The sequence below is a fragment of the Bremia lactucae genome, linkage group LG3 (assembly GCF_004359215.1).
Source record: "Bremia lactucae strain SF5 linkage group LG3, whole genome shotgun sequence".
In the NCBI taxonomy this organism is placed as follows: domain Eukaryota; phylum Oomycota; class Peronosporomycetes; order Peronosporales; family Peronosporaceae; genus Bremia; species Bremia lactucae.
Genome location: NC_090612.1, coordinates 5,610,600 through 5,636,204, shown reverse-complemented (window position 1 = coordinate 5,636,204; position 25,605 = coordinate 5,610,600). Strand labels below are relative to the sequence as shown.

The 25,605-nt window shown below is 45.3% G+C and overlaps 5 protein-coding genes across 5 annotated transcripts; 3 read left to right on the top strand and 2 right to left on the bottom strand.

Annotated features, from left to right (window-relative positions):
• Positions 1–13,158: 13,158 nt before the first annotated feature.
• On the bottom strand, positions 13,159–15,595 carry CCR75_001958 (uncharacterized protein; the record flags this gene model as incomplete). The annotated part of the gene is made up of 4 exons (XM_067960059.1): positions 13,159–14,918; positions 14,977–15,169; positions 15,252–15,427; positions 15,493–15,595. The coding sequence occupies 4 exons, from the start codon at positions 15,593–15,595 to the stop codon at positions 14,572–14,574; spliced, it is 819 nt and encodes a 272-aa protein (XP_067817337.1). The 3' UTR covers positions 13,159–14,571.
• Positions 13,275–14,141, top strand: CCR75_001959 (uncharacterized protein; the record flags this gene model as incomplete). The annotated part of the gene is made up of 1 exon (XM_067960060.1): positions 13,275–14,141. One exon carries the CDS (start codon positions 13,275–13,277, stop codon positions 14,139–14,141), a length of 867 nt encoding a protein of 288 aa, XP_067817339.1.
• Positions 15,596–15,946: 351 nt separating the features above from the next.
• CCR75_001956 (uncharacterized protein) lies at positions 15,947–20,001 on the bottom strand (the record flags this gene model as incomplete). Its single annotated transcript, XM_067960057.1, has 9 exons — positions 15,947–15,967; positions 16,134–16,396; positions 16,480–18,825; positions 18,884–19,068; positions 19,132–19,225; positions 19,299–19,507; positions 19,581–19,639; positions 19,694–19,854; positions 19,914–20,001. 7 exons carry the CDS (start codon positions 19,999–20,001, stop codon positions 18,692–18,694), a joined length of 930 nt encoding a protein of 309 aa, XP_067817259.1. The 3' UTR covers positions 15,947–15,967; positions 16,134–16,396; positions 16,480–18,691.
• Positions 16,183–17,465, top strand: CCR75_001957 (uncharacterized protein; the record flags this gene model as incomplete). Its single annotated transcript, XM_067960058.1, has 2 exons — positions 16,183–16,396; positions 16,480–17,465. 2 exons carry the CDS (start codon positions 16,183–16,185, stop codon positions 17,463–17,465), a joined length of 1,200 nt encoding a protein of 399 aa, XP_067817260.1.
• A 102-nt stretch (positions 20,002–20,103) lies between the features above and the next one.
• CCR75_001955 (uncharacterized protein) lies at positions 20,104–25,029 on the top strand (the record flags this gene model as incomplete). Its single annotated transcript, XM_067960056.1, has 11 exons — positions 20,104–20,146; positions 20,222–20,592; positions 20,659–20,733; positions 20,787–20,882; positions 20,947–21,057; positions 21,120–21,764; positions 21,865–21,947; positions 22,007–22,115; positions 22,193–24,124; positions 24,193–24,405; positions 24,470–25,029. 11 exons carry the CDS (start codon positions 20,104–20,106, stop codon positions 24,902–24,904), a joined length of 4,113 nt encoding a protein of 1,370 aa, XP_067817341.1. The 3' UTR covers positions 24,905–25,029.
• Positions 25,030–25,605: the final 576 nt, after the last annotated feature.

Genomic DNA, 25,605 nt, shown 5'->3' with positions numbered 1-25,605 from the left:
TCTCATTCGAAGGCTCATAATCAGCCGCCTGACGGGTATCAGGCGACTGTTCCATCCTCCCCGAGTCGGCCATTTCGTCCGACTCGCACTCATAATCGACCTCTAAAGAGGGGTCGTACTCACGTGGTGAATCACCACGTGCACTCGCAACACCAAGTGTTGTGCGAGTGGAAGACACTACGGTAGACGGAACGTCTACCGCAAGAGATAACAATGCGTCACCCGCGGCTGCACGAACCGCAGCCGAAGGTTCAACACTATCCTCACCCCGCATGAATTGTTCCTTCATGCGATGGAATTTAAAATGATGGATCTGACCAATCAAAATCATTTTAAAAATTAAGTGGTCATTTAGCGACCACTCCACCTAATGACATTCAGAGTGATTGTCGTTTAAGGGAGGGGTGATGTAACGGGGTGTATCGTTACATGAAATTAACAATAAAAGATTGTTAATTAATATTATCCAAAAGGTAGATAATATTTGGAGGAAATTACTTTAAATAGTAATTTCCTGAATTCTTATCCATAAATAGGTATAGACCATTATGTCTATTTATTCCGCAGACTAATCAGCTGTAGAAGTAATCAAAGAGAGTTACGAGATAAGATAGATAAGAATTCATTTACATGTTTAGTATTAGTTTATAGTTAAGACAACATTTACAAAGATAGATTAACAAAGACACTTAACTATATTAATACAGTTTTCATTTTACCCTCTTAAGCTAACTTGCCTTAAGAGAAGTCTTCCTCTACACGTACAGTGTACGTTACTTAACGAGAGGCACCACTCACATCTGAAGCAGTGTGAAGTGGACTTGTACTGAAATAGTACAAGTCGCAGTGCCCCGTTACAAATAAACGTTTATTTCTAACTTTCACGTGTTATCAACTCCATTTCAATTCTTATAATGTTAAGCCGAGAATAATTAGACGACGATCAGCGATCCGTACATTCTAATGAGATTGTCGGAGACACCTGTTGACAGCAATTCCAGTGGTTCTAATTGTTTTCGCAACGGCTGCATCGGCTGGTACCAGTTTCAGCTACAGACACGCTGGGGCGTTCGCGCGTAGGACTATCGCAATTATTGCTGACTCTGCCGACGCTTACAGGATTTGTGCGGTCTTGGTCGCTATTACAATAGCAGCTTTGTCCATTTAAGAAGACAAAGATGGCAAGTGTCTGTACTGACATAGCGCTGGTCGCGAGGCAATTCGGTCTGGTTGCTATGGTCTACATGTGTAATGTTTGCTAGAGTTTAGTGCGAAGCCCTGCGGCTTTGATCTGCTGCTGTCTCTACTCTCCCATGGCGTGAATAATTTCAATCGGCTGCTGCTTGGAATTCATGACCGGGAAAATAATATCAGTTTGCTCCATTTGTAAAAATGACTTCATGCCTGGAAGCAGTTCTCAAAGCTGTGCGCCATAATGCAAAGTAGCATGTGCCTTAAACTGGACCGAGACTATACACTCGCTCCTTTACGACGACTGCGCGACTAGAGCGCAGCAATCATCGACGCGGAAAAGGATAGCCGGCAATCTGCTCATACTGCTCGCCAAAGCCATAGTGGCCCCAGAACACGAGCTCCATAACCTCTTTGCACAACTTGAAGAAGTTTAATTAACGCCCTCGCACGCCACACTTTCCTCCAGTAGTAACGTTGCGCACAAAGACCGTGTACATGGTATATCGATGTCTCTTACCACCTCCTTTAAAGCTCCCAATCCTGTCGCTGCTCTCAAACTCCTTTGAGGCCCTAGTCGCAACCGAGATGGAGTCTTTTTTTTTTTTTTTAATCAATCAATCATGTTGCCAACCACAACGAAAAGCACCACACCATGTAAAATTCGAAGCGGTGGACACACTGCAAAATGCTGATCGTAAGTATGCGCAGCCGATCAGCAGTCACGCGCGCGAATCGACTTTGCGGACCTCGTCCTCAGACTTCGACGGCACGACAGACTGGGAAAAAAAAAGAAACTAGTCATTCGGAGTACGGTACTGTGCTATGGTATCATGCTGGCTATATAAAATGTCGCATCTCTGCTGCCTTTCACACAAGATTGTCTGCCTGACAACTTTTGGGCGACATGTCAAATGATGAGTCCGAAGTTCACAGTTTTGATTTAAAAAGCTGTTGCAAAACGAAAAATATTATTTACTGGAGGCATATATGCATAACAAAGTGCCGACGGCACGCTCAGGGGGTTCAGCTTCCTCATTGGCTGTAATTGTAAGGATTATTTGAGGCGAGGTACGTTTACCAAAAAATCTAAGTTTATATAACGGCACCCTTATTATTGATATCGGCGAAACCATATTAATTTATGGTAATACACGTGAATATCAGCAGATAGAGACCTGGTGGCAGGGTCCATATTAGGCTGATTGGGTTAAGGTGTTTTATAATCACGAATAAATAAATCAAATTCAGCTCCCCTCTTGTCCGATCAAGACAAGAGCGAGTTGGCTTGGCCTTCTCTAAACTCGTTGACAGGGCCAGATGATGGGCTCTCACGTGCAGCACGTGCGTAGGCATCGCTTTACCCACCTGAAATACCAAGTGTATCATGTGCTTGCTCCGCCAGGCTTACTGCGTGCGTTCACGCTTCGTATCTACCCCTGTCAGGGTAGAATAGACGTAGCGGACTGTTTCCACGAGTTCCGAACTCGTATTGTTGTAATGCAGCTTGATCCATACCAGAGGCGATTCTGGTAACCATTTCCAAAAAAACATTTCGTACGACAAACGTTTTCCGAGTCCAATCCAGTACATTTAAAGCGGCTACGGATATTGCGCTTAACATCGAGTTCAACTTCAAAGCAGCCAGCTAAGTTACGCATGCGTATCATGCTAGCTGTACACGCACAAGTGGTTACCTACCCTTGCGGAGAAGAAAAGCAGCGCTTCAAGCTACTAAGCAGCAGAGAAACATTTGTTGTTATTTTATGTGCAAAAGCTCGAGGCACTCACGTCCGGCGTGTCCATTGCGCAACCCGCGCATAGCTGGAACGAGCACAATTCCCACATCACACCAGAAATTTGGTACGGACCGGGAAAAAGCCGAACCAGAAGTGCGCCCCACGCCTTCTGGGTATCATTCAGCTCTGAAGCACCTCTAGGAGTTGAGGATAAACAGGACTTAGCCCTAATGAGCTCTGTCCCTATTGGCTCGGAGCGTGGATAAAAGCCAGGCTTATAAAATGCAGAGCTGACTATGTAGGGATTTGATAAGCCATATTCGAATGAATCGACGACGGGGTGCTTGCTCTTTTGCTCGACGTCTTTCTTGAAGGAGCCAGCGATATGGTGTGGCGCTCAAAGCGCATGAAGGTTATTTGATAACTGTTCGCTTAGCGACCGGGTTCGTGTCACCGTGCCCAACCGTTGAGCTTTGGCATGAAGTTTTTACTCTAACAGTGTTAAACGCTGTATTGACTTCGATTTGGATTTGTGATTTCTATCTTATCATTTAAATGGCCTGGATTGAACACCATGAGCCATGGATTGATCGGAGTTCTAAGTCTTTGGCGCAAAGCGCAATGTTCCTAGCAAAGCTTTGGCAAGTCATATACCCACCTTCGCTAGGCAACAAAAGCGATTGGCGCGAACCGCTGACAAAGTCCGTCAGTTTGCTGGAATTCTGGATGAACTAACTTTAGAGCCAATGATTTTAGTCTCGAGCGTGGCTCATTGACTGTTAGTACAATGGTACGTATGATACTCGTTGTGATAACGAGTCACTGGATGCCGAGTCATCAACGGTGTGATTTTTCTTATACACTTGGGGTGGCGCGTATAAATTCACCGAGTGGGGTGGCTGTGTTAGCCCCTCACTAAATGTCGAAAATTACATTGTTGGTGATACGCCAAGGCAATCTTGGCTACGTCCGTTATATTCACGTGTGGAGCGACACGTAAACATTCACATGATGTCCGAATTATATAGTTCATTGCGATCTTAGCTGAAATGTTATCGTCAAGCATGATGGTTAGGACAAACGCACTGTCTTTCTCGTTCCAGCAGTCCTGGAACTGCATGTCACCGATGAAGATCTCGATAAAGCTGTAGAAGGTGTAGGAGTCGTGCCTACTGGATTCGGTAGATTGCGATTTTTCTATGATGTCTAAGAGAGCGTGGGGGCAAGACAAGTGTCGTTTGACGCTGTGATTTGCGCGTTTAGGCGTGTTATGTCGTAGATAGCGCGTGAGCCGCGTATAAATGGAAACGTTTTCATGTCGTGAGAGGTTTTCGTTAGTATACGGGTTAGTATACCTGCCTGTAACGCGGGTGACCCGGGTTCAATTTCCGGACGGGAAGTTTGCGAAGTAGATCTCGTTGGAGATAGAGGCGCAACTTTTCAGTTGCTTTGCTGCATGTATGGCTCGCCGAGCGTTGGTCGGACTCATACAGCTTCAACGACCGCCATTCTAGTTTTGTGTTGCATCCAAATGTAATAGAAGCGGCAAAGGAGGCATTTGTAACGCTGATACGATTAACATGAACCAAACAGGATTTTAGCTGAAATGTTTTCGTCAAGCATGGTAATTAGGACAAACGCGCTGTCTATCTCGTTCCAGCAGTCCTGGAACTGCCTGTCATCGATGAAGATCTCGATGGAGCTGTAGAAGGTGTAGGAGTCGTGCCTAGTGGATTCGGTTGATTGCGATTATTCTTTAAAGTCCAAGAGAGCGTGGGGGCAAGACAAGTGTCGTTTGACGCTGTGATGGCAATCACCGATTGGCCTGTGCCAGTCGATGTAACTAAACTTCGAAAGTTCTTCGGTTTAGCGGCGTACTTACACAAGTACTCCCGCAATTACGCTGAAATGACAGTACATCTTTCTTCTTTGTCGAAGAAAAATGTGAAGTGGTCGTGAAAAACTGATTGTCAGCGTTCATGAGGGTATCAAGCAAAGCTTGATGCAATCACCAATCCTGGTAATTGCGGACCAAGAAGTACCATTTCATGTGGTTTGTAACGCCAGCGATTTTTCCATCGGCTGTGCGTTAATGCAATATGACACAGACGGCACAGAGCGCGTCGCCTGTTACCAATCGCGTCAGCTTCGACCAGCTGAACGCAACTATCCAGTGCATGACAAGGAACTCCTTGCTATGAAATATGCACTTGCTGTATTTAGTGCCTATCTCTTGGGAGATAGACCGCGCACTGTTTATACGGACCTTGCGTCTTTACGCACGGCCGTAAACAGTCCACATCTCTCGCAAAGAATGGCGAGATGGTTGTATTTCTTCGCAAAGCACAACTATTCCGTGGAGTATAAACCAGGACACTTTATGTCGTCGCTGATGTCCTTTCGCGCCGGCTTGAATTTGAGCCGGCTGCGCAAATAAACACTGAGCGAAGGGCAACTGTTGTAACAATCAACAGTGAGCGTAAGTCCACTGTTCGAACAATAAGTATTTTGTCGTCAACATTACTTGACGCCGTAAGAAGAGCCTATCAAGAAGATAAAACTTTTGAAGGTTTCATGGGCTACCTTAAAATCCATCACAACAATCCTTATAAGGATTGTCAAAATTGTATCAATCGATACACAACACACGATTGTGTACTGTATTACACAGCATTGCCGGCAACACACACCTCGTGTCGTCATTCCCACCCATAATGATTTGCATTTACACATCGTGTTTGTGTGCCACGATGCACCAATAAGTGAGCATCGTAAACGTGAGAAAACTGAAATCACGATAAGCCGCGACTTCTACTGGCCACGCCAGTATAAATTAGACGATATATGTGCTTGCGAAGTTTGTCAACGGGTGAAGCCCAGTGCTTCATCCCGTGCTCCGTTAGAAGCCCTACCTGTACTGGCAGACTGTTGGCAGCCACAACGCACAGCGTATGATAAGCTCGAAACTTTGTTTGGGCTTGAACATATTGAGTATATTATATCCCAGGGACCAGAGATTCGGCATGCAAGTTTGAAGCCTTTATGCAAAATGCATTCTTTCCGATCGGACAGGTACAGGACCACTAAGCGGTTTCTATGCCAACCCGGTACATCTCTATACCTGACTCAGAGCCGAGGGCTCACCCTCTAACTGTAAATGTGAAGACATTTGAAGGAAAAGAGGTTGAAAATCTCCCTTTTTAGATTAAGCAGATGGAAATGTCCACTGATTTCGCCTTGTTCTGAACAGAACGGCAAAAGGTGGCTATGGCCATTTCCAAACTTGGAGGTAGAGCCATGGAGTGGGCACTATCATGCAGCACGTCCATAAACGACGCGTTTCCCTCATGGGATTCGCTGAAACAGCAAATGACCGGCATGTTTGCACCGCCTGATCAGGCTTCTCGCATGCGATCACGGCTCATAGCAACTCGACGGGGTAAATGAACCCTAGGGGGCTATGTCCAGGAGTTAGGAACTCTCACTGCATCTATGAGTTAGGACTATTGCATCTATGCATTAAGACCCGGCGCAAGAAGCAATTGACGTAACAGTATTTATGGGGAATTTCAACGAGTGCGTTGCCCGAAAAAAATATTTCGATTCCATCCTGCTACTTTCAAAGAGGCGGTAGGCGCTGAGCTCGACTTTAAGTCTGCTCATGTTAGCACGCCTGTTTACCGTACAAGCTCTTTCAGCACATGGGTATCGTCTAATAGACCGAAAACGATGGATCTAAGCTTCGTTGTGGAACGAGAAGTAACAATTTAAGCTGTGGAGCACCCGTAGATGTTATATGTACGGAAGCGCGAAACATTTACGTCCGGCCTGTCCCATACGTAACACGCGTAAAGCTCCAAAAAGCACTAATTCCGACTTATACCAGAAATCTGGTACGGTGCGGGAAAACCTCGATTCCCAGTAGGTGTGGGGCGCCCTACTGGGGACTACCTAGGCTCTGTTGAACCTCTAGGAGGTGAGAGTAAACAGACCTAGCCCCAATTAGCTCGGGGCGTAATGGCACGGGACATGAGTACAAACATGGCTTGTTAGTCGGTCAGGCGACTGTGAAGGGTTTTGATAAGCCATGGTCAATTTTAATTAAATCAGTAGCGTCTTGCAACTATGATCGACGTCTTATCCTTGAGGGAAATCAACAATATGTTGAGGCGGGTAAAGCGCATGAAAGTGATATAAATACTGTTCGGTTAGCGACTGGGACTAGTGTCACTGTTGCAGTGCTCTGTTCTGTTACAAATAGATGTTGATGGACATGAACGTGTTACTGCGTTCGAGTCTAGACAGCTTAAAGGTGCGGAAAAAACTGCCCAGCTCATGACAAAGAGTTACTCGCAATGAAGTATGCTCTTGTCAAATGCAGAGTTCATCTGCTAGGCTCTAGGCCGTTCGTGATATATATATTCAGATCACGCGTCGTTACGCACTGCGACTCATCTCTCACAGAGAATGGCTCGATGGTTTTTCTTTTTCGCCGAATACAATTTCGAGGTGAAGTATAAGCCTGGCAGACAGAATGCTTTGGCTGATGCGTTTTCACGCAGGCCGGATTATGAGCTCGCTCATTTAACGACTATAATGTCGCCTATTACTCAATTAATCAGTTCGGCCTACGCCGAGGGCGAACAGTGTGTAGCTCTGCTACGAGCTCTAAGCAGAGCACTGAGTCGGACATTAAATTGTCGGCTCGTTTGCGTGCGAGCAAACATCGATTTCTATCGACACTGGCCTGTTGCTTTATTACGGATGCTGCGGATACTTCGCGCATCGTTGTTCCTCATGATGAGAATTTAAGGTATCGAATCCTATATGAGGCACACGATACTGTTCTTAGTGGTCATCTCGGTTGAGAAAAGACCTACGGCTCCGTAAGCCAGATTTATTGGGCCACCAAGCCCCGAGTCGCGCAATGGTATCGTTGACAGAACGCGTGAGTGGGTGAGAACGTTGACATAGAATGGAGTGTAGCATGTAGAGGCATAGACAGCTTTATTTAACGTAAATTCCACCACTGGGAGCATTGAGCTTCAGCGCTTTGGTGTCTGAGCACGCACACACTGATTAAAACGTCTTTAATGACACAATTTGACACGTTTAGTTTGATTATCGGTCTGCGGATGGCCCGCGGTGGACATGTCTAATCTGGTGCCAAGCATTCGGAAAATCGATTTACGAATTTACCCGTGAAACAGGGGGCCTCGATCAAAGACAATTGCCACAGGCAAACCGTGTTGTCGAAACACGCGATCGATGAATAGCCTTGTTGTACCTTCACCATCAATGGTATTTGGGACAGCCGCTAGATGAGCCATTTTGCTCAATCGGTCAATAAAGACCAGTGGCCCAAGCTTTACAAATGGGTCAGCACATACGTTCGCACATGCGAAACTTTCTAATGGGTTAAGCCCTCGGCTCATGCTGCTGCACCACTGGCAAGTCTGCTTGTACCCACAGGGTGTTGGGAGTCCATTAGAATGAATTTTGGTTTCGGCCTACCGAAAGATTTTGCCGGTAACACGGGCATCGGGAGAATTAGCCGATAGGTTTGCTGAAATGAGCCCAATAACCATCCGGAAACAAGGAAGCGAGATTCTTGCGACGCAATTAAGTGTCTTAAGGCATGTACGTACACGATGGCTGATAGCCAAGACAAACAGAAAGAATAAGTAGATGCCAAAGGAAGAAGCTGTATTAATTCTTATGCGGTCGTAGACCGAGCTTTTTAAACGCTAAAAATCTACCTACGGTTGTACCCAACAAAGGCCTAGCTTACTTGCTTAACCTTCCTAGCAAGCTGCGTACACACCCAGTGTTCTACGTCGACTTGCTTAAGCCATATCGGAACCCTTCTCACGTAGACGTTAAGGCGCTTGCGCCAAGAAAGACGGCCGTGCTGCAGATTGCTGCATCGTAACCAGGATGTCCAGTTAACCCTCTAAACGAGGTTGCTGACTTTCAAGAATTGAAAGAAGGTTTTGGACCGTCTCAAAAGAGCCCTAAGCCCGAGCAAGGCCCTCGCGGAGAAGAAGCGCCTCGTGCTTGAGAGCATCAAATGCTTCCGCCGAGATTTCGGCCCCCTCCCGCGCTGCTTGATGCGCGAGAGAACCTTCAATTTCACGAGGAGAAACTTCTAAAGCGACGCCGTCGTAAGGGCCAATATTAGTATCTAATGAAGTGGCTGGGGTACCCCTGATCCATTCAACCATACAGAGCCTTGGCTTATATATCCCACTGTTTTTTATACTCCGCCAAGAAAGACAACAACCTCGTCCTTTTGCGTAATGACGTATGGTCCGTATAAACAATGAAATGCTCTACCTCCCAAGAGATAGATTCTAAAGTTAGCCAGTGCATATTTGATGGCAAGAAGTTCCTTAAATGCACCGGGTAATTGCGTTCAGCTGGTTGAAGCTGACGCGACTTCTAGCAGACTACGCGCTCTACGCCGACTGTGTCATATTGCATTAACGCACAGCAATTGCAAAATCTCTGGCATCACAGACCACATAAAATGGTCTGTCTTGGTCTGCAATCGCCATTATTGGCGTTTGCATCAAGCTTTGCTTGTACCCTCAAAGGAACGCTGACAATCAGCGTTTCATCACCATTTTCATATTTTTTTAACAAATAATGATGTACTGTCATTTAGGCATAGTTGCGCGCGTATTTGGGCAAGTTAGCCGCTAGCCCGAGGATCTTTTGAATCCCTTGACATCGCTTGACAGGCCAGTCGGTGATCGCCTTGATCTTTTCAGGACCTGGGCGTGCTTTGCGTTTACCCACGATGCACCCAAGAAGGGGTATTTCGCTTGCAGCGAATATACACTTCTTGAGATTTGCATTCAACTTATGCTTACGCATAAGTGTAAGAGCCTTTTGGACGTGGGTACGGTGTACTCTAACGTCCGCTTTCGTTCATGGCTCTGCAATGAACGAAGACGTCATTATAATAACTCGGTGGGAAATCTCGCACGATCCAACACATCTGTTAAAAGGTTGCAGGTGCATTACTAAGCCTCTGTGGCATAACTAGCCATTTCCATAGCATTCGCCTAGGGTTTTCACTGCCGTCAACGGAAGGTCCTGATCACGCACAATGATCTGATAGAATTCATCCATCATGTCCATTAACGAAAAGATGGTAATCTTTGACATACCATCAATGATTACGCCTTTCGTGTTATCGGCGTTGAATCCGTACCGTTGCAGCATTCAATCCTTTAACGCATGCGCAATCAACCACTCCTGTTGCTTTACGCGCACATAAGGTCGGACAGCTGTGTGGGGATGTTGACTACTTCGCATGGTCCGCTGCTAAGCGACTGGCAAAGGACTTGTCGATCGCTAATACTTGTCCACGAGGCAGTGGCCACTGCTTCAGGACACAGTATTTCGAACCTGGCATCAGGTCGATTTTGTGTTGCCTTTATACTTAGGCAACTCGTAGGGAATACATCCTTGTATTCGATTAAATCGTAATACAAAGGATTTGTCTTTAAAGGCCCCAGGATGGATATGTAAGACGTTCAGTACGAGTCTCCTCATCGGAGACACTTTCGTCTATTGATGAGCTGCAGATAATCAATTTGTTCTCAGGAATACTATTGTCGACCGAATATCGTCCACGTACTCGTCATCTGTGACAAGTACGCAGATCCGCTTGAATTTAGCACTGCGCAGATCACGCAAGAATCATTACGACTCTAGCGCTAACAATTTAGTTCTCTCCGAATTTAACTCCGGAGGTAAACTTAATTCATTTTTTACCACGACATTTTACTTTTTGCCCTTCTTTGTAACATATTTCACAGGCTCTGGAACTTATTTCTTTACTCATTCCCTTGGGTTCTTGGACTACGCGTTTGTTTACTATGACAGATGCGCCCGATGCAAGACGCACTGTCGTCTTCGTAAGAGTATATTGCGCTTAACGAACTTGAGCCTACGATCCGCTAGGAATTAGCGTCGAATGAAATTGTTCGACTCTTCAAATTAACAATGGAACGAAGTGAGAAATCCTTAGCTATCCTCAATACTAGTGGCAGTAACACACAGTGACTATGTGCTGGAAGAATTTTCGTCACTTTGGCCTGCAAAGTATCTGGACATTACTGGTTCCACAGGGCGCTGCGAGTCTTTTGACCTCGACCTTTTCTTACGAATTGCCTCGCCATTGCGAATTCGCAACAGAAAAGGACCCGCGTCCTCCGCTATTTTAGCGGGAGGCCGATTACTTCGCTCAGTGTTTCTTGGCACTGGGCGTGGGGCACTCCACAAATAGGCGTAGTGCCGTGTCTTCTGGTAGCGATTACATATTTGCAATCGCTTGTGATTTGAAGAGCGAAGTTTCTCGCTCTCCACATACGAGAATTCCATTGGTTCGGGACCTTCGATCTCTTGTCATCTCGCTGAACGATAGAAACCCGTGTGGACGAATTCTGTTTAAGGCTAAAGTCCTCTTGTTCCGCTATAGAAATCGCTTGATCAAACGTCTCTGATTCGAGGCGGAACGGGTGGGTATTCATGAGATCATCCAAAAGACCCTCGATGAATACAGATATCTATGTCTGCTCATTAACTGGATCACAAAAGTACAACTTACAAAGTATGGTGTATAGTGGGCGTAAGCGTGAATGCCACGCTTGATCTTTTTTATACCCAAGAGCTCTGCTCGAGCCCTAAATACGGCACGTGGCGGCTCAAACGGTTGTCTGAGCCGGACCTGAAGGACTTCAGACGACCCAAATACAAATAAATCGTGACGCTTGAGCTTTAGAGCCCAAGGTTTGGCACGCCGGCCAAGTTAAACATGCCGAATTTCACTTTTGTCGCATCAAGGATGATGCGACGAGCCTTCTCAACAAGGAGTGCCTTGAACTTGGGTCGACTCGCATGCGTCGGCCCGGCAGTGGAATGTGAATGTTGCTGCTCACAACACTCTCGACCGTTGAGGAACCTAGCTCTCTCAACAGCTCTGCCTATTTTGAGCCTTGCTGGTGAAGCAAGAAATGTTTCGGGCAGCGAAGAGATCATGTTCGATGGACCCGGCGATAACTATTTGTTGATCGCCTTTTTGCAGAGCAAACAACATTGCGCTGACGGTTGGTCCGCCAACGGTCGAGCTCATTTGTTCGACCGCTTTCCATTAGAGTTACTCAAAACGAGAGAACCTCTTGTAATATCGTATACTCAATTTAACGCCCTTAAGTCGCTAGTATAAATTTAGTGATATTGCTTTCAGCAGTTTGTTTTTGCTCTCAATTTTCTTCCCGGATGGTCGCTAATACTCTCGCTTCGTTGTCACTTCATTCAAACAACTTTCATGTCAAGTTGAATTTAAATCCACGATGACTATTGTGATTTTTGAATACACGTTGGCTCGTTGGCATCCGTCGCTCTCTTACTAGCTTTATATCTAAGATGCGCTCGCAAATAGAGCTACTAATGGTCATTGTATTACATGCCTCTTCACAGGCTATCATCTGAAATCGCGATACTTATTACGACAATTTAATCATGCAGTATAAACACTTCAAATTATTTTAAATGGTGTAGGGACCCTATTCCTTATGGCTTTGGTCCATAACAATAGGGTAGAAGTAACATCATTTATCTGTAGACTAGATCTAAATGCGACGAACTATAGAATATCCATAGAAAGGATATCGATATGTCCGCTTTAGCCATTTTTAAAGGGTTTATAATTTTCATTATTAAGAAAGTTTTAATTTTTAAGATTACCATATCTAGGAATCGTATTAGGTCCACACCAACTTTCAATTTCCTGTAAATTAAATAAGTAAAAAGTCGATCGCTCCAGCTTAAAGATATTGTGTCGGTGCGGTTAGGGATGTTAATTAATGATGTTGATTATCAATGGTTTTATTAATTCTTCTTTTTACCTCCTGTTTTAGCACTGCTGCCTGATCCTTGGTAAATTTAAAAACGTAAATGTTTAGACGCATCCAACGCAGCATCATATGCAAAGTGAGATGGGGCAGCAAAGCCTTCGATACAGGGTTATGTTTCCTTTGTAATAGGCAATTTCTATTTTGAACCCCAAACATGTTTTGTAAGTTGAACTAGAAAATGTTCTTAACTCAAGGTAATATGCTAAAAAGTCTCGCCACTTCGCTGTTTCTTTCACAAATTTCATTTTTCAGTTTAGTCACTTCAACGAGGGACTGGTACTCTCCCCCAACCAGCCATCAGCACTGCAGAACCGGCAGCAGGAAGGTTGGCAAAGAACGTAAGAATTCCGACTGCCCCCTTCTTTTCCCCTTTACGCGCCATTTTTACTTAAAATACCAGTCCGCTACAATATCAATGACTATGCAGCTTGATAACATGGTCGATTCGAACGAAGAGCGTGGCCGCGCCATCGTGCAGACGCTGGCAGTCGTCGTGGAGTCTATGGTGCACGCTAGCGACCGCATGCCGTTGGGTTACTATCACAAGACAAAGTTTGAGGCCTTCCGTGCACCGGGAATTTCAGTATGCGACTACCTTACGCGTATACACAAGTATGCCAGCTGCAGTCCCGAGTGCTTCGTGCTTGCACTTGTGTACATGGATCGCCTGCATCAACTGCAGGGCTTTGTACTTACTGAGCTCAACGTGCACCGCGTCGTCATCACGAGCGTTGTGCTAGCCGCCAAATTTTTTGATGATCATTATTTTAATAATGCCTACTATGCTAAGGTGGGCGGTGTGCCTTGCCCTGAGATGAACGAGCTCGAAGTTGAGTATCTGCTTCTTATTAATTTTAGCCTCCACGTCAGTAGCGAGACATATGCTCGGTACTACAACGAGTTAGCCAATCACTATATGTACACACGCGTTCGCAATTCGTCGCTCACACGCTCGCCTTACTATCAGCTCCGCCATTTTGTAGCTCCCGATCCGCAGCATGAGGGACAGCTCGTGTACGTCACCGAAAGCTATCCGAAGGTGCCACCTCCACAGGAACACCGACGCAGCCACCCGCTTCCGCTGCATCATCACCATCAGTCACAGCAGATGGCCCCTTCTTTTCACAGACGAATAGCTGAGGTCAGTGAGAGCGGTGTCATGACGAGTGCAGGAAACACGTCTTTATCAGGTAACAACGCTAGTGGAATCGCCTGCACAAAATCAAGCCGATCAACTGGACAGAAAAGGAGAAGTGCTGTTGCGCTCGGTGTGAATGCCTAACAAAATTGATTTAGCGGCTATATGGTCGAGGGTAATAGCATTATAAGACTCTGCTCACTCATGGAAACTCTATTATATTGACGCGAAGAGAGATTATGGAGAGCTTTGCGAAGCGGTATGGAAAACCAAGTCGATTAGATTATTAAGAATACGGCGAGTGAATGCGGCAATGAAACTGTTTTTATAGATGCGTTGCTATCTGTCCAAAGGCAGCAGGTATACCGCTCAACCACATTTATCTACGCGGATTGCCTCGAGACCTGTCTTCTAATTTGGCTTTTTGTAGTATTCGCCACTTTATATAATAAGAATTAACCGATTTAATTTGAGAGTATGAGTCCAAGAATTAGTATCAAATGCATTGCTAAGCTATGTGTAGTTAACACTGCAAGACGGATATATTTTGTAATGAAGCTGCACGACGAATACATTATTGCAATGAAGCTTTGCGTTTCCAATAGCTTCCATCGGATACGCCCCATTGATACTTGCGTTCATGCTCGCGAATAATGAACGCATAGTCTTCGCGACCCACCAGACTGAAGTCTTCTGAAAGCACGCTCTTAATTACGCTAAAGCTATCCACAGGGGCTCCCTCGCCGTCACGCACGCCACCAATCCACTTACTTTTGACCGTGTATTCTTCAAGCCAAGAGTATGGGCTCACGAGGACGAAAATACCGCCTGGATTGATAAATTTGCCAATGTTTCTAAGAAATTTCTCGGGCTCTGGCAAGCGACACAGGAGGTTAATTGCGAGCACTGCGTCGAAAGTGCCTGCGATAAGAAAATACAACGATGCTTAGACTCGCGCTACAACTGACAGCGACTTTACCTATTGATGGAGAAAGATTGCAGGCATCTCCCTGGCAGAACTTCACATTGTGTGCCTTGACGCCTGAGGGCAGCTTCACACGACGCAACTCGTGAATGTCTCCTTGAATATGTGCTTCGTATTCCATCGAACCCTTTTCCTTCATCTGGTTGGCAGCGTCAACGAAGTGATAGGAATAATCGATTCCCATGACCTGGAACGCATTTGGGAGATTACTCAAAAGCACTTCACATACTAAATTGAACCTTCATGCTCACTCCACCACCGCTCCGTACCTCGTCATAATACTTGCTGAGCTCAAACGTAGCTCGACCAACAGCGCAGCCAATGTCCAAAGCTCGATCATGCTGCGTGGATGGCGATATATTGTTACAACGCTCCACTGTGCGCGGCAGGAATTGTAGTGCGTCCAAAGGAGCAAAACTATAGGGTACAGTCGTTGACGGCTCCTCTACATGTAGCGAGCAGAACCGTTCAAGAAAAAAATAATTAGGGTTTTGAACGCAGTAAGCGCACCGTAGTGAAATTGTAAATATTCTTGCACGGCACGCTCGGATTCGTAAACGGCCGAGCCGCTTGCGGTCGTGCTCCGCCCAATATCTGGGGCACTGAGTGACATGGCGGATACGAAAATAATGCTAGTTTTCACAATTTTTAAGGGACAGATAGCCACGGTAGAAGTACTCGCTTTAATCGTCTAAGTGCGATGGATCGGCTGTGACACGCTTTCAGTTCAAGCCAGTCAAGTCGCTCCCAAATTGGCTTTAAATTTGGGTGGTCTTAAATATTATGCTCTTTAGAAAAGCACCATTTTAAGGACGGAACCATTACTACCAGTACAAGTATACGACTATTTGAATTTTTGATAAATCAAGGTGTAACCTTTGGGTCGTTCCGTCGTGAGATTACTCTTTTTCTTTTTCTGGATGCAAGCTGACGAGCCGTCGCCCCCCCTGTTTCTTTCATCCCAGTCAGCATAAGCCAGTCGCCTCGGAACAAGTAAGTGCTCGCTTGATCTGTTCCTGGTCGCAAAGTCCGCATCTGCGTGCATTCCTGCGTCAGCCCATCTCATGGATGCCTTTTGCGCGCGTGCAGACGCAGAGGCAGCCGCTCGAATTTGTTCTCCTCACATTACTAACGTGAAAATCCTTTGTTTTCTGCAGCCTTTTTTCCCCTCAGTTTTCCTTTTGACCACCTCTTGGCGTTATGATGTCACACCTTCGTGAGAGCTCGCTAGAACTGCGTGTTGGCAAGAAGTTCCGCCTTGGCCGCAAAATCGGCAGTGGCTCCTTTGGTGATATTTACCTTGGCACCAATATGACCTCCGGCGAAGAAGTCGGCATTAAGCTTGAATCTGTTAAGAGCAAACACCCTCAATTGCTATACGAGTCTAAAATTTACAAGATTCTCAGTGGTGGCCGTGCGTGCAGCTAGTATTATTATCTATAGTGTATATTTAGACTCATTTTATCTGTTCTCCAATGTCGTTTTCTGCTGCTGTAGTGGGCGTCCCAAGCTTGCGATGGTTTGGTGTCGAGGGTGAGTACAATGTAATGGTGATTGACCTCCTTGGACCCTCGCTTGAGGATCTGTTCAACTATTGTGGCCGTCGCTTTCAGCTAAAAACGGTCTTGATGATTGCCGACCAGCTGCTGTGTCGCCTTGAGTACTGCCACAGTAAGAACTTCATACATCGTGACGTCAAGCCCGACAACTTTTTGATTGGACTGGGAAAGCGCGCCCAGATTATTCACGTCATTGACTTCGGTCTGGCGAAGAAGTTTCGTGACCCTAAGACGCACCAACACATTCCTTACCGTGAAAATAAAAATCTTACCGGAACGGCTCGTTACGCCTCCATTAACACTCACGTGGGCATTGAGCAAAGTCGTCGCGATGATCTGGAATCTCTTGGCTATGTGTACATGTACTTTATCCGTGGTAGTCTACCGTGGCAAGGGCTTAAGGCCAACACGAAGAAGCAGAAGTACGAGAAGATTATGGAGAAGAAGATGAACACTCCGATTGAGGTGCTTTGCAAGGGCTATCCTGCGGAATTCCGTGCGTACTTTGAGTACTGCCGGGCATTGCGCTTCGATGATAAGCCTGATTACGCTTATCTTAAGCGTCTGTTTAAGGAGCTCTTTTTTCGCAAGGGCTTCCAGTTCGATGCCATGTTTGATTGGACAGTGCTCAACTTGCGTAGTGGGCGTCGGGAGCGTGGCACTAGTGGCGAGGGAGAACGCAGTGCTCGTGCTGAGCCGCGCCAGGAAGCTGCTCGCGATGGCCGCCAAATTGCGTCGCAGGGCCGTGTGTACGTTCGTGATGAGGCAAAGGATGGTGATACACAGCAACAGACGCAGCAATCGTACCGCTCAGCTGGATACCGTGATGATCGACAGGCGGCTACTGATCAGAGCTACCTGGCCACAGATGCTAGTCGCGATGCTCTCGGTGAAGCGAAACCGATGAGCCGACAGCGTTATTGAGCTCTAGATCCGGCTTAAAGGATACATTGATGCCGCTGTAAAGTGGCTGAAAATAATGCCTTGATGTGATTTTTGCCAGCCTTACTGATCGCTTGATCGGTAACGCTGTGCCAAAGACCGCAAATTGAATGAGAAGCGAAGGAAGACAAAACGAATGAAACTGCTGACAAACACGACGAGAATTGACGAGGGTGATGACGGGGCGATTGAAGAAGCACAAGCATACTCAAACACATAAAAGGAATGACAAATGAAGAGACCTGAGGGCCGATAGCGAGAATAAAGAGATGAAGGATTAGACGACAGTATTGGGCGAAGTTAGCACTTAATGGTTGGAGTAAAAAAAAAACGAGTAGAAAAGCAAGAGGAAGGGTTACTGCCGTTGCGCGCCCATTTTATTTGCATGAGATGAATACAGGATGATACCAAACTGTTTAAGATCGCGTTAATGGAAGGTGGGGTAGGCTGCGATTGGGTGGCGAACAATGAACTGGCGAGATTTAGTCCTTGCCCTTGGCAATTAAGACTTGATTTCTTTCACTTAACTGTGTCTGATAACTAAGTTTCACCACGACGATCGGCTTTCAGTTGAGGGAGCTAATTATTGTTCAGCATGCTCAGGCGACGCTTCTCTCTTCGCTCTTAGTAGTGTCCAAATTGTGGTAAAAAGACGAAGAAATATTTTCAAGTCCCTATTATTACTGCTCAGCGAACGATGCTAATCTTAGCAATTTTATGCTTACGAATCTATAAGTCGTCCATGTTTTCATTCTGACTGAAATGCGCTGCTTTGTACATTTCGATCCCCTTGCTAGCGCCCTGCATAGCTTCGTTTTGCGTGTACTGCTTCTGAGCTACATCCTTCACTCTTCGTTTGTGCACCTTTGTCTTAAGGTGTACATTGCGCGTCTTGGCGTCAATGAAGTGGCGGCCGCACGGCGTACAATAATACTGACCCAGCCCCGGCAGGTCCTCGTCCTCCTCAAAAGTCATGGCCTTGCCTGCCATTTTCTCCACAAAGAGGTCGTCTTGAATCTGATCAATGTCGCGTGCGCGATTTTTAGTGGCATGTCCTCGCTTGTACTGCTTCTTCTTGGCGTGCGCGCGCGCCCTGCCAGAACCGGAGCGCCCAGTGCCCATGTCTGACTATTATTAGAACAGAGTTGATTGAATGGTAATCATTAATTTGCGTTTTAGCCAAAAGTTACGTAATATCCTATCAACTTTTAATAGCGAAATGACTCAAGGATTAATTCTTGGCGGATGGCATTTTTGAGCGACTGAAAAATTGATGGAAAAGCCATTACATCTCGAGGATTGGCATCTACCCACACCTTGCAAAAACGAGAGAATATCGTGGCTGTACGAAAGAAATTATAAGGACTTAAGTGTACAAACCCTGCAACAATACGACGCACCATAAACATCGTGGAGCTTTTTTAAACCGACATCCACATCATTTTCTTCCCCTTGAGCAGTGAAGCGATACAGCTTAATATCGAGCAGACGCTCATCGATCAGCTCGATTACAAAGGCGGTAACGTTGATTCCAGTTACAGCAAACGGGTACCACCGAGTCGGGTGATTCGATTCTTCCAAAGCTCTGCAACATGAACAAAAGACTGTCATCAACTCGTGAATGAATATCACATTAATGCAACCACACCGTTTAGATTCCACTTTATAATCCTTCGTAAAGTGGTTGAGCTGGACGAGTGAAAAAAGTCCCATGCCTCGAAAATCCGACATCGGATCTGTTCCTGTCCTCGGCAACATGATGCCGCTGGATCAAAGTCGTGCTGAAATACAACACTTACAAATATGTCACCATACCTTGAAATCCAATTTCTCCCCACTCCTTCGTAATTCGTCCACCTTCACGACGCACGTTTGGCTTTAAATTTGTCCACAACTGATCAAGCATCTCCTCGTGATCGCGATTCAATGAGCTATATCCTTCACTTTTCAGTGCATATGCTCGCGCGTACACTTTATTTACAAAATTGCATTGCCGAAGACACGCACGGACGTTGGCCATTAATCTGTGGAGCACCCACCACAACTCATCCACCTTAACGACCAAATTTAACTAACAGTATTTCATCCATCACTCACGCTATGTCGCTCTCGTCAAGGTTTGCTCTAATCGCTATATCATGAAGCATTGCCTCCACCTAATAAATAGCAATAAGTGCGAGCATTAAAACCCATAGCAAATCGCAACGTACGGAAAATGGCACTTTATCAAACACCATATTACATGTTTGCTCCATCTTATTTGAAAGTGCTAGCTCCGTGCGAAATCGCACGATGCGCTCGTCCTCGTCAATTTCAGCACCCGTCGGTCTGCACAAACGCTGCCACTCGTTTTGACCGTAGAACACATGCCCTGCAGCATTCAGCAGAAGTCAATGACGATCAAAAACAGCTTTGAAGACTGGAGCATACAAAATTGTATTTTCACCCAACGCCAGATGCGGACTACGAACGAACTATTGGTCGCTGCATCGCGCCGCACCCGTGTCCCCGCAGACATGTAATTGAAGCAATGGCTTTCCTTCAATTGGATTGGGAAAAATATTGGATAAATAGTCTTGTTTTTTTGTAATTATTATAAAGAGGTGCTCAAAAAGCAAACATGGAGACAGTGACGCTGCTAGGCTCCAAAGGTTGTAAACTCGGTGCTTAGTAGTTTTGTGTAAAAATACTGCCATCGCTAAGCTTTAAATCTGGCGCTTCCTTTCATTTCTCCGCAGCTATCAAGCAGCGCTTAGCAGGCATATTAGGACTTTTGAAGCAGCTCCAGCGGCATGAAATAGACCCTGAGTCTTTTTCTATTCATATTTCGCATGTGCTTCCTTGCTTAAGAGATCATAACTCGAAAGTTGCTTTAGGCGCGCTGGAAATTCTCGAGCTCTTGGTCTCGCGCGTACCTGAAAGCACGCTCCGATTGTATGCTAAGCAGCTATGGGCTAGCCTTGAAGAGCGGCTTGGGGACAGCAAATTGCTAGTTCGAAAGAAGGCTGTGGACGTTATTGTGGAAGTATCTATCGTCTTGGACGTGAATCTGGTGCTTGATAAGCTAAAAGATTTTATGAAGCATAAAAATTGGCGCGCCCGCGAGCAGGTACAAACATTAATTAGAAATAATGAGGGTGATTATCGATATATAAAATTTGATGTGGTTATACAGAGTTTGCATGCTGTTTGGAGATGCCTTGAGAAGCACAATTTGTTTGAAGAGAGGCATGAAGAATTGCTAGATGATGTGAGTTGCGAGGTGGTAATAATTTGGACTATTTACAAGCTGCGTAAATGCAGGTGCTAAAATTGCTTGAAGACTCGTCAAAAGACGTGCGCGATGCATCAGTTTCGGCATTGGAGAAATTTTACGCGTTTCTTGGGTCTTCACTTTTAGTACGAAAGAAAGCTTGCTATTGTATATGTGACATCGAGACTAAATGATACTGTAATCCTGTAGAGGAATTTAGAGCATAAAAAGATTCGAACAGCACATATGAAAACGTTAACTGACAGGTTTAGGCAGATTCAAAGTAACAGTCTTACTATGCCATTGAGTGGTGCTGCATCAGTGCGTCTATTCTTGTTGCTGTGACGCTGAATGTGACTGAGATACTTGCTTTGTTGTCATAGACTCGTAGTGATATATTTCCACAAAAGCTGTCGTCAATAGTATCGTCGCCCGAGTTGCAAGCCTCGTCATCATCCTCAATGGCACGGTACTTGGCATCCGTGCGAACACGAAAAATGAAGGAGGCCAAGACTGTAGATGCCAATGCAAGTGAAGCGCAGTCTTTATCGCATAAATCCTCCACGAGCAGTCAAGTTGTCAATTCAGAGGTCTTAAGGCACTTAAGTGGCAACGATATTTCAGAGAAAGAAATTACAAGGGAACTGAACGCCATCTTTGACAAATTGGAGCTAGAAAATAGCTGGGACATTCGGGTGATTGGACTAAAATTGCTTCAGGAGTTGGCAAGTCGATGCAGCAAGGCTTCAAATAGTGGATGTGCGCTTTCAATCTTAACGCAGGGCTTATGTCCAATACGTGAGCGTTTGTGTCTGCAAGTGAGCGATTTACGGTCTTCTGTGTCTAGAGAGGCTTGTGAGACTATTCAGACACTTGCCAATACTCTTCGAGATGAATTTAACGCCCATGCAGAAACTTGTTTGGAAAATCTACTCAAAGCGACGTGTGTGAGTATTCAAGTAGTCTCGACATCAGCAGACACTACAATAAAAATCATTATTACAAGCACGAGTTATGGCTTCCCGCGTGTGATTCCGAAGCAAGTTTTCATGTTTCATAGAATACATTCTGCGGTCGTTTTAGACTCATATTGCCTATTTAACCTTTAGGCTGATTGAATGCGTGAAGTCGCGGAACCAAGTGCTGCGATGCAATGCAGTGAGCTATTTAACGCTGACTCTTCAAAAATGGAGCATCAGCTTTTTGAGCAAGTATGTATGTTTAAGCTCTTCGACTTGGTACCAATTTTGCTAACGACATCATATTTCAGACACTCAGAATTGTTTGTGCCAATAATGCCTGCTATTTTGCAGGATGCACTGGGTGATGTGCGCGCACAGTCGAGGAAATGCTATTGGTCTTTTCATTATCTTTTCCCAGTATGCACAATTTTTTTCATTTGAAATGCCGAGTTCAAATGCGCTAATGCTGCTTTTATGACTGCTGTGAAAATTAGGAGGAAGCAAAAAACATTTTTCATCGTTTGGATCGATCGACACAAAAAAATTTGAGCGATGATCCGTCAAGATTGACCGCAAAAATGACACGGCCAAAGGAATTTAGCTCAATGAACTCGCTTCTGGATTTCTCTAGCCAAAATACCTATTGTTTAGCCATTCGAGAACCTCTTTTGGCTCCGTCATCAAAGAGTGTTCCTGTTGCAGTAAACTCAGTGGTCTTTTGTGATGAGGGGCAGCATACTTGTAAATCTGATGAAGCAACAAATGAAAAACTTCCAAGACGGGTTTTAGGAGAAATTCCAGCCTCTATTGGAAAAGAAAATAATGCGCAACTTTGTCGAATGCTACCGCAAGGTCCAATGCGCATCGGGCCAACTGTTCGAGCCGATTCGCCCCTGTCAAAGAATAACATCGATATGGTTGATGAAGTGAAGAGCTATGCAGCCTCTGGTCCTCTTCGGGTCTGGAGTGCCCCAAGAACGTCACAACTAATGAATGCAACTGCTGAAAATATGAACGCATTGCGGCAAGCGCCATCAAAGTCTGGTTCTCAAACTAGCTCCCAGCACCAGTCTTCCAAAGCACAGCGTGTTCAACTTACAGCTGAATCTTATGACCCAGCTTTAATGGAAATAAATGAAGTGGAAGTTGGTCCGAAACGGCTGCCAATATTGTCGATGCCGCCACCGACTGCGTCAAGTGCTTCGAGCTCGAAAGCAAACATTCCACACGAAGAATTTAGAGACAGAGCAAAGACAAACACTACTTTGAAAAAATCCGAGCGACCCAGGGCTATGTCATGGCCAGAGACCGATCTGCTCGAAAATGCAATTCGAAACATTGAGGATAAGACCTGGTCTACCAGGTTGGAAGCAGCAGAATGTATAGGCAAATTTCTTCAGGAGCGTGTCAACCAGAGACAGAGCGACGGAAGCGAAGATGATAAGTTTTACGGGCAAATATTTCATGCGTTTATCGAACATTTGAGCGATTCTCACCACCGCGTCTCTCAGGAAGTTCTTAAGAATTTGCCGCAGCTGTTGAAACTTTCACACGACAGCCAGCGACTGCTGCCTCAACTGAAATTGATATTGCCAAAGCTATTTCAAAAGTTTATAGATACGAAGGAATCAACTCGAGCAGCCGCAAAGGAAAGTTTGGAGTACATCGCAATTATGGTCGATAGTTCGACACTGGCTGCCATTTTAATCTCGATGCTTGGCTATGGAAGTAATATGAAAGTTAAGGCTGCCATGTGCCATTTTTTGCGCGAAGTGCTGCCAGGAGCTGAAGGATATATGAAAGCTGGTACGAACGGCAGCCATGTGAAGGCATTCTTGCTGAAGATTGCCCAGCTTATGAATACAGACGTCCCTGTATCTGTTTCATCCGCCTGTGGTGAGCTCGTCTCAGCTGCAGCTCAGCTTTACGGCTCAGAAATGGAAGAAGCACTGGGACTGCTTTCTCCAAATAAACGCTCAACGGTTATCAAGGTGCTGAAGTCTAAGAACATTGTGTTCAAGCCTGAACGACTTGAGTCTTCTTTAGCTACAGCTTCACACTATACCCAACTACAAGAAGCAGATAAAAACATTGAGGATGTGGCACCACCCGCAATTAACCTGGAAAAGAGTCGAAAGCGAGCCGAGGCTCCAAGCGTCAATTCCAGTAGCTCTACTCGTCAAACCAATCAGAAGCGCATAAATACATTGCCCGAAAAAAACGCGCCACATAGTGCTCGAAGTCCTCTTCGATCAATAAAGTCTGAAGTGATTAATCGTGTTAACGCTAGTCTCATAGAAAAAGTATCGCTATTCAGTCCTGTGGAGGCTAGCATGGACAAGCACGGTCTCCAGCTTGAAGAAATCCTGTGTCTTCTTGAACAGAATGATTTGTCAGCGATGGATTTGAAGCGAACACTGTTCAAGGTGAATATAAAACCTAAACCCGCTATTGAGTATTGTACGTGTCACACCAACTCTTTTACTTGAGACAGACTTTGCACTTAATTGAGGCTGGGGTACCCGAGACATGGGATCGTTGCTATGGGCGGCTGCTTCTGCTACTGTTGGATACCTCCACGGAGGAGAATCTCTCTGCATTACAAGTGCTTCACCGACTTGTAATCTGCCAACCTACTCGAGCCCAATTATTTTTCGATCTGCTTCTTCAGCGATTGACTGACGCAATGGTCGATCAAGGCGACGAAGTAAGTAAATGTCTGCAAATTACTTTGGTGAGAAGAACTAATTTTTCTTACAACATGAACGCAGGCTTGTCATTTGATGGAACGAATACTTTTCAAAGTCGTCACCTCTTCCAGTGACTACGAGCAGACGCTATTAACGCTCTTGTCGTTGGACTCTTGCGAAGAGCCACCACAGATGCAAGTAGTGCTGCGACTCATTAAGGGTTGTTTGCGGACTAGTGAGTGTGGCAATCCACGAAACATGGCATTTATGCGCAACAACAAAGTGACCAGTCGCCTTTTTAGCGTAATAACGCGATGTCTCGGCCACACAAGTTCTAGCGTTCGTAAGTGCACCGTGGACTGCTTAGTGGCATTTTATTTCGCCACAAAGGATGATAGCTCGATTGTGTCAAAGTTCCTTGCTGAGCTGAATAATACTCAACGACGTTTGGTAGAGATCTTTATCGAACGCGCTAAGATAGAGCAGCAACATATAGGTGGTCTGTCTTTAAGGTGACATTAAACGATAGTCACATTAAAAACTTTAAACGGTACCGAAATTATGCAGTTGAGCAGAAGATAGTGCTGCGTCAATTCATGTAGGCCGATGCCACAACGATTTTCTCCCAGTTCCTACGTAACGATCTTCTACCTGCTACTGACTTTATTAATAACTAACTCTGTATAGCGCCTACTTGCGCGCCGCACAATCGTGTCTTATAACGATTGACGGCGTTGATTAAATTTAAATCAACTAATCATTAGAACTAATGTCTCGTTGCGTCAATATTACCAAATTTGGTAACATTGAAACTTTTAAGACAAAATTAATAAAGATAATAATTTTGCATTTTTATAATTGTTTCCTCTCATACGAAATAATATTTATGTAAAGGGACAACACGTTACATCACTCCCCTTAACCAACACTCACAATAGTGACTGGTGTGGTGTGACAGGGAAATACTAATGTCTTCCTGTAAATTTGCCTTATTGGTTTCTTATTTTAAATCAATTGGGTTGCGCATGGTGTCTAAACCCGTGCGCGTCGCCCGCGAGGCCGCACGTATCAGTAAAGCTGTTAGTAATGCAAATGTTTCCGTAGGGAAGCAAACCGCAAAACATTGCGGTCCCTCTCCCGTTGGATCGTGTTAACGTTATTGTAACGGGGCACTACGACATGTACTGTTTCAGTACAAGTCCACTTCGCACTGCTTC